General features: G+C 36.2%; 2 protein-coding genes across 4 annotated transcripts in view; both read right to left on the bottom strand.

The window, feature by feature from the left end:
* On the bottom strand, window positions 343-3901 carry LOC105175800. Its single transcript, XM_011098392.2, has 6 exons — window positions 3776-3901; window positions 3352-3636; window positions 2629-2841; window positions 2293-2441; window positions 2129-2197; window positions 343-2032 (listed from the first exon to the last, which is right to left on the bottom strand). The coding sequence occupies exons 2-6, from the start codon at window positions 3574-3576 to the stop codon at window positions 454-456; spliced, it is 2235 nt and encodes a 744-aa protein (XP_011096694.1). The 5' UTR covers window positions 3577-3636; window positions 3776-3901; the 3' UTR covers window positions 343-453.
* LOC105175798 (probable 3-hydroxyisobutyrate dehydrogenase, mitochondrial) overlaps window positions 4445-8713 on the bottom strand; it is a 4947-nt gene continuing 678 nt past the window's right edge. The window contains exons 1-9 of one of the 3 annotated variants that reach the window (XM_020698292.1): window positions 8389-8515; window positions 8005-8119; window positions 7194-7344; window positions 6046-6128; window positions 5592-5687; window positions 5066-5208; window positions 4902-4986; window positions 4742-4821; window positions 4445-4667 (exon numbers count right to left, since the gene is read on the bottom strand). In XM_020698292.1, the coding sequence (XP_020553951.1) occupies window positions 4580-4667; window positions 4742-4821; window positions 4902-4986; window positions 5066-5208; window positions 5592-5687; window positions 6046-6128; window positions 7194-7344; window positions 8005-8106 (828 nt within the window). In that variant the 5' untranslated portion in view covers window positions 8107-8119; window positions 8389-8515 and the 3' untranslated portion in view covers window positions 4445-4579. Of the gene's footprint in view, window positions 4668-4741; window positions 4822-4901; window positions 4987-5065; window positions 5209-5591; window positions 5688-6045; window positions 6129-7193; window positions 7345-8004; window positions 8120-8388; window positions 8516-8713 lie in introns of those variants that run through there. The other 2 variants (XM_020698293.1, XM_011098391.2) reach the window with 2 other exon arrangements.

The following is an 8713-nucleotide window of genomic DNA, read 5'->3' as shown; positions in this document are numbered from 1 at the left end:
TGGGTACATAGATTGGATGATGAAGAGAGTTTGGCTGGGATCCTTAGTTGGTTAGCTACCTCTTTTGGGTTGGGTGTTGGCTACATTCTTCCGCACCCTACCATTTTTTCTGTTTACACTAAAAGAATCATCTTGAGGTTGAATGTAGTGAAGTGGCTAAAGATTTTTATATGCCCCTGAAGTCAACAATAAAAGAATATACATGAATATGCATAGCAGTGAAAAAAGCTCTAAAATGAAGGAATTCAATCTGAGTAAAATAAGAAATCATCAGACAGGAGGGGGCAGTAGAATGGGAAGAGTGAGAAATGATAGTAAATTTGCAGACTTTTTTAGCTTCTGTACGGTGTTGTAGAGATTTACAGCTGAATCAGTTTGGAATTTCAATACACAAAGACACTTGCAGAAATCAATATTCAGACCTGTCGAGCAGATAAGGGAAAGATAGCATCACTAGTTCTTCTGTGTGATATCAAGATCTGAACTTTCAGGAATAAGTGTTATATCCTGGAAAACCTGCAACCTGCTCCTCCGCTTTATAGATTTTGTGGAACAGACATCCTCTGGGAGTTCTAAACCTTGGCCTTCAAAGTTAAAAACTTTGACTGTCAATGGTGAAGTACAATGATCTTTTGCTGTCCCTGGTTTGTGATTCTGATCGAAATACAAAGAACGCCTCACTGCTTGGTTCGTTGATAAAGTCGTTTTCTCAGGTTGTGTAAAATATCCGCTCCCCAGATCAATCAGTTCAATCTGTTCACTTAATTTCTCAGCTTGACAGAGTGACTTGGGAGTCTCAGAAATTATGTTAGAGTCCACATTCTCATCATTAAACCCTTCTTGAATCATAGACCCAACAGCTATATCGGCTGGAGTTTGGATAGACAATAAAGAATCTTGAGATTGATTGTTTGAATAGCTTCGTGGGAAATCATTTCTCCAACTTACCAACTCTTGCTCATCTTCTTCGACCATATCAGCCCAACTTTTCTTATCTTCACATGTCATCCTACTTGTCTCCTCATCTTTACAATTGGAAGGCCAAATGCTAACCGCACTAGTTAACCTGCAACATTGACCTGAAATCCTGTCACAAATTTCTTTAGTTTCTGAACACTCAGCAGAAAAGTCCAAAGGCAAATCAGATTCTTCTGTAGCAGATTTCTTGCAATCATATGCCAATGGATTCATCCTTTCTCCATTAGTTTCTAAGGGCTTCAAAAACCCACTGTTTCGATCAAGGTTATCTGATGAATTCTTTCTCCAATCTCCACCAGTAAAGGGAAAATGCTTTTCCGAAATTCGTCGCACCTCAGCAGGAGCAGTAGAATAATAATTAACATTTTTGTTCATCAATGACTGCACATTTTCAGTATCCATAGACGATCCAAAGGACAATTTCCGACAGGAACTTGCATATGCATTTTCTTTCAAGCCACCCTTTCTTTGATCTCCAGACTGTGAACATCTCCGCGGTTGGGTGAATGGAACTTTTGGAATCATTTGATTGAAAAAGGGGGATGTATATGCCCTCTTGCATGCTGAATATATTCCATTGCCAATATTAGGCTGATAACGGTTTGTTCTCCAGTCAGAATCAGCCCTTTTCTCACAAGGAAGTTCAGTAAATGCTCCATTCTTCATTTTGTCGACTGACAAAGGCAGTGGAGATGACTGCATACCACCATTGTTATCATCACAGTTTTTCCGAAAATAGACTCCACTATCCCATTGACCACCAAATGGCTCCATTTTATTAAGATGTCCATCTGCAAATCGTCTAGCTATTCCAGATTCATTACAATGTTCTGTCTGTTTTATAGGCTTAAGGACGCGCTGTGACTCCAACTCGACCAGCATTTGAGAGGCACGCTCATAGGACTTAACATGTGATTCATCTATATGACCATTGTCACATGAATCTCTTATTGCTTGGAGCAGAAATTTGGCTTCTGTAAACTTATTCATGTGCATCAAGCATACGGCTAAATTGCACTGTTTGTTCTTATCTGATTCAAATGACAGTGCTTTTCTGCATCATCGAACATTCATATCACCCTCCATATTACAACAGTATGCATTTCTCAAAAGTTTCAAGTACAAAACTTCAAAGACATTATCAGAATACCTGTAATTTTCTTCTGCGGACTTGAAGTCTTTCTGCTGCATGTAAGCCCATGCTAAATTCCCTAACAACCTGCAGTTATATATTATGAAGGGAAAAAAGTCATTCTAACATAAAAGAATTTCATCAGTCTCTTTATGATTCAAATAAGAAAGGTAGATATGAACCTAGAATACTCTTTTTCAACTGTGATGTGTATCTTCTTTCCTTGAGATCTTGCCATCTTCGTTCTCTTCCCCCCGAAAGCTATTCCTTCTTCTACTTGCTTCAGTTTTAGTTGAAGCATTTCAATCTCTTCCTCAATCCTGCCAGATTGCTGCACTAACAAGAATGTTCATGTTGTACATGCAACTTTGAACTTTAAATTATTCCAATGCTCGTCCCAGTATTATTGTGACTCGATGAAACATCAAAAGGGTGCCAGCTTTTCAATTGTATTCACTAACAAAGCGTGTCTGCTATCAAACAGTTGACTGATAATATTAAGAAGAATTATACTTTACCTTATACAGTTCAACCAATATATTGTCAAGGGATTCCTGAGATTCGGGAGGACAGAGATGACGAAAGGACTTAATGGCCTCAATTGCCTCGTCGGACCGATCCAATTGTTTCATGACAACAGCCATATCTTTTAAGGCACTATCAACTCGATCACCAGCATTTATTGCTGACCAGAACAGGGAAATAGCCCTGCTTGGATCCTTGTCTATCAGCTGTCATCAGAAAAAATTATTACACAATAAAAAATAAAATAAAATGATAGTTTTGCAAACTAAAAAGTTTCAAGTATTTCAATAATGAGACAGTTAAACTTTTGAGCTATTTGTTAACTTCTCTCTACGTCGAGTCGACACCGGAACAAATGCATACCTTAACAAGCAAGGCTACTCATATATAATATGATATGATGATCAAAATTGAGAAAGCACAGGATATTTACCACAAGCAAATCAATTTGTTCATTTTGATCACCGTATTATTTATCAAAATGGTATGGTGTGGTATGGATCAAAATTTTATACCATAGTCACCCTCGAGTCCCAGAAGGGAAAAATGAAAGAGAACCCTCCCAATGAATAACACATAACAGTCCAACAAGAAACAACAAACAAGATGCAACGTTACAATATCAAATTGGACGGATCCTCAACAGGACAACAAGAATCACCATTTTAGGAAAAAGAAAACGCAAAAACAAGACAACCGGGCAAGTATGGAATTACCTGCACATGTTTTGCTCTGACGTAGGGAGAGTCCCCAGAAGGGACCTTGTGAATGATATGGAAGCAGTCAGCTCTGGACTGTGGTGACCTTCTTGGTTTCTTCTCGGACGCTGGCATCACCGGAGGACACCGTCTCGTCTTCCATGTCGGGGGCGGCGTCAAGAAGCCTCTTGGTTGAGTACTGTAATCATTGTTGTGATAATCAACACCAGTTCTACTCGACATTGCCCTTTTCTTGATGAACCCTTTGAATTCTTTACTTTATTTTCCAAGAAAACCCTAAAACTGGCATGCAAAACTTTACAGATCAAAAGAAGCGTCTCTTCAAGTAAGGAAAAGATCAATATCGGCTCGGAAGCACTGGAACAAAAAATACATCCATATATATATATAAATGGAGTGGAGACGCACAACATTACATTACCTTCATGAATTCGCACAAGGAGAAGAGAATAGAGTGATCAAGAAAAGTAGAGTCACTGGAGAAATTTGTTCAAGTTGAAAATTCCTGAATGCAGAGCAAGAGAGGGAGAGAGAGAAAAGGAAAGAAAAATGCCGTTAATATAAGTGTCCGTTGCGAAAGGCGGCGACTCTTTCAATTTTATTTTTTTTCCTTTTTTCCCCCCTTTTTCATTATTCATTATTCATTATTTTGGTGTTTTAAAAAGAAAAAAAAGTGATCTTCTACCGAAACTTTCGAGCTTTGTTTTTTTTAAAAAAATTCAATTGTTTTTGGAAGGAGTTAGTAAGGCCATGCCTTAAGATTATGTCTTTAAATAAATAATAATTGTTAATTATATATAATTTAAAGTTGATAAATAATTTAAGATTTAAAATTGAAGTAATTATTAAAAAGCAGAAAGTATTTTTAGATATTTTCTTTGAATTTAAAGCGAAAATTTAGTAAAGGAAAAAAGATTTGTTATGTGCAGAATAAGAATTTAATGAGACTATCCAATACATAATGTTTTATTTGAATATATTTTATATATAGATTTTGAAGTTGTGGGCATAATAATGATAGAATATTAAGGAATATTGGTTACTGTTATAAACAATATCTTTCTTATCAGATAAATAAATAAAAAAAGAAAAAACTTGGTTAAATAAATTAAATTAAGTGTATAATAATACCAAATGGACATATAAATTTGATCATTATTGTCCAATTATCATACAACTTTTGGATAAGATTATTTATTTTGTTTGGATAGAATAATGATACAAACTAAAACTCATCTTTCCCACAGAAATAATGGCGAAAAACACACGAGAAATCCTTTGTTCCATGACCTTCACTGCATACCTCTCTGAATCTGCACAACCCATTCCAAATTAATACCATTTCATCAATACTACATACTAATTCTGATGACCCATTGCAACTTACATCTCCTCTGCTACATATGTCATTGGAGTTTTGGCCTCCACTTCCTTGCCTGATTCTGCCGCAAGCTTCAGATCTTTAGTCTACATGCCATACACCACAACCTGAGTCTGAGCTTGAGCTACAACTATATATATTATGTTCAAGAAATAACGACGTATACCATTAATTTGGTTGCAAAGCCGCCATCATAATTCCTGGAAGCTGGCACCGCATCCATCACTCCAGGCACGGGATTATAAGTATCACTGTCAAGGATAGATAACACTGTGATCATATCAAGAAATTCGTTTCTCATCTCAGCAAGATACCAAATACGTGCAGTACCTGCTCCAACATCGAGCACTTGAAGAGTTAAATATCTTTGTCAAAGTAGTAGCTGCAACGCCCAACGACTGACCAAGTGCAAAGGCTTCTGAAACCCCAAGCATGCTCACAGCCATTGCCAAGTTGTTGCAAATTTTTGCACTCTAGATACAAACAGTTTGTGGAAGGCTCATCAGAATGTTTCTTAGTTTAGATATTCCAAATACCAGCAGTAAAATAACTTTTTTTCCTTCTGAAAGAGAATAGGTGTAAATGCTCTTGATTAAATTCAAGAGAGTGTTAATCGTGTGATTTATCTCAAGTTCGAGACAGACAATAGCCAAAGCAAGACAGCTATTTTCTGCCAAAACAATGACTCGAAGGTTTAACTTGACGAATTCATCAGTCAACTTAATTATCTTCTAGACCTATCTAGTAAGCTCGTTATTTCTTATCATTTTCAAGGTGCAACATTATAGCAAATAAAGCTTTAAGGACAACAGCTTCTCAAATAAACGAGAGGACTAGCTTACAAGCATGGGCATACCGAACCATTTCCTGGACCACCACAGTATATGATGTTTTTGCCCATTGAGAGAAACAAAGGCTTTGCAGATCTATAGGCTTCTTCCGAGCCACCAACCTGAAAGACATGCCAAAAATAGTATCACTTCCAGACTGGAAAGACTAGTTTCTGCAGGAGAAAATAGTTGGCGTCCTGAACATGTCAACAACATACAAGAATAAGGTATCAAACTGGAAGAGGAAAGGGCAAAAAGGTTGAGCGCAGTTATTCAGAAAACTGTTTCCTGAGCCAAGGGCATGTGTCAACTTTACTTCTGAAGATACTGGCAGCAAGAGATCCATAAATGGGAAAAAGTCTTTAAACACGCATAGCACTCCAGAATAGATGGAATACCTTTGAAATAACTGCTTGGTTCAATGTAATACGAATGAACAAATCAAATAAGAATACAAGTCAAAAGATTCTCCAACCATACCATGAAAGTGAGAGATCCAGTCTCAGCTGATAGAACACCTCCAGATACAGGAGCATCCAACATAGCAGGATTATCACAGCCACCTATACTTAAATGAATAAATAAATAATATGTGGTTTTCCGAACCAAAGAGTGACATATTTTTCCCATTTTCCTGGGTCACATGATAATACATAATCAGCACCAACAATCCCCATGATTTAAGTAATCCGCTGCCAATGATTCATGTAAGACAGTAGAAATCCATAAATGGTAAAAGTGATCCTGTAAAGCTTGTTGAATTGGGCAATGTTCTACAATGAGATGTACTATTTCAAGTCGGAGCAAAAAAGTTTCTTAAAATTGTAGCGAAGCTTTTTCAGCTGTGCTAACAGAGAAAATTATGGGTTTCAATGTCGATCATCAATAAACTGAAAAGATCATGCAGAATAACTAAAACGAAAACCACCACCACCGCCAGCGAACTTGGCAACATATTGATCAAGAAAAATTAGCGGATGCAAACCAGTGTAATAATAATAACAACCCATGCTTCCTACAAGGGTGAAATTCCTAGAACACATAATATAATATATATACCGGTTTCATAGATATACCACTTCTTTGTTAAAAGTAGAATGAGGAGATCAACTTTGATCAAACATGCATTCACATTTATCTTCAAAAATAATGAGAAGAAAGGAAGGATCTAAGTTACAAGTCTTACCGACTCCATTTGAATTTCCAATTTTCTTTCTTTACCAATTTCTGGAGTCCCTTTGAGAAATTATAATTTTGTGAAAAAAGTGAAAACTCAACTAATTCAACCCAAAAGGTCTCATTGTAATATTCTGATTAAAATCCAGCAGAGTGTAAATATATTCCCTTTTTCTTTTTAAAATCGTGTAAATATAGTCCTCAGGATCTAAGTACTGTTCCTTTGATACAAAAGATTGTCAAAAAGGAATCATTGTGAAAGGAGCTAGTTTCTTTATGAACAGATGATGCACACAGCACATACATTGTACACCAAATAGAGATAGCGTTGAGATATTAATTTGTTGACCGACTACAAAGAAGATTAAATAAGAAAAATACCCAGGGCGATTACCAGCCAAAGTAAAACTAAAAGCAATTTTTATTGTCAGTTGTAGAAAAGGTTAGATTACCTCTCTCTCTGTTTAAATTAGAATTAGAAATGGTTGAAGAAAGCTTTCTGGATGTTTGAGGATCAATTGTAGAGGAATCTATGAACAACCACGGTCTCAGTCCATTTCCACTGTTAAGCATACCCTTTGGTCCTGTGTAAACATCCATCACCTAAATACAAAAAAAAAACTGTAAGTTATACCAGATTGTGGGGAAGCACAAGCTCAAGTATGATGAAAAGGTAGAAAACAGCTGGAGAACTTTATGTTCCTCAGTTATCATCAAGAGACTAGAAATTACCATCATATAAAACTGAGATAGATAAAATCTTGCCTTATATATGAACTACGGACTTGATTTAACAGGTAATCTATGAGAAGCAAAATTTCATGATTGCAGTCAACTGAATTAAGAGGACATAGTTGGACTGCTGAAACCAAACTGCACCTCCTGAACAGCTGCTCCAATCATGATATGACTGAAAAAGTTAACTTTACATATAATCAATTTTGAAGAATCATTTGCTCACATTTAGAGTTCCACCCAGTAGAAACTACTTTGGGCTTCTCGGAAGCAGTTTGCATTGATCAGTTTTCTAAAGAGATTATGTCAAGACTGTAATCAAAATATTCTCAACTTTATAACTCGACAAACCTCTGTTGATTATCCACTTTAATTGGAAGAAAAAGAGCTACGTTTTGTAATTAATTCAAATGTTACTTCGTAACATATTACACATCTTAAGACAACAAGCACAGATTTCAATTAAACTGAATTATTACTACATAATGAGATAGCGAGCCAAAATACCAAATGATTTCTAAAACTTACATGGGCTGAAGATGGCAACATAGTAATTACAGCATCACTTGCTTCAGCAACTTCATGAGGCGAATTCTTCGTAAGAATGCCTTTATCCGAGAATTTCTTCATAACATCATGGTTTCTGTACCAAGAGCAGGGTAAAGAAGACATGTTAAAAGATATAAAAATAAAAGCCCCATAAACATTTTCAAACCAGAACTGCGAAGATTTGATCCATAGCAAAGGCGCAATATAGGATATCCAGTAAGAATCTTTCTTTGAGAAATCTTGAAGTGATTATTATCCACTTCAAGCATTACCCTTTGGAATGAGAAAACATGCAGTCTACAGCGCTTAAATGAGTTTGAGCACAGAAAAATAAGTCGAGAAAGGAGCAGAGAGAAGAATTACATCTAATTCAAAGAAATATTTGTATTAAATAAAATTACACATCATGCACCACGACATTGTATCCAGCTTTAATCAAGTTGTTTGCCATACGGGATCCCATGTTTCCAAGTCCTATGAATCCAACTGCCTATCAGCACAACAGGGAACTACGTCAGTACTGTATCCACAAACTTTATGATAATTAAGAGTGAGCGAAGAAACCCAGGTTCACATTACAAACTAAACATAATAGCAAAGAGTATAGTAAAAACCAAGAACCCTCTATCATACTTTCACTAATGCAGGAGCTGAGTAGACTTTAAAAGTCAGATAAAGAAATTTTACA

The sequence above is a fragment of the Sesamum indicum genome, linkage group LG12, assembly GCF_000512975.1.
Source record: "Sesamum indicum cultivar Zhongzhi No. 13 linkage group LG12, S_indicum_v1.0, whole genome shotgun sequence".
Classification (NCBI taxonomy): domain Eukaryota; kingdom Viridiplantae; phylum Streptophyta; class Magnoliopsida; order Lamiales; family Pedaliaceae; genus Sesamum; species Sesamum indicum.
Note: the sequence above shows the minus strand (reverse complement) of the source record. Positions and strands in the feature narration are given on the sequence as shown.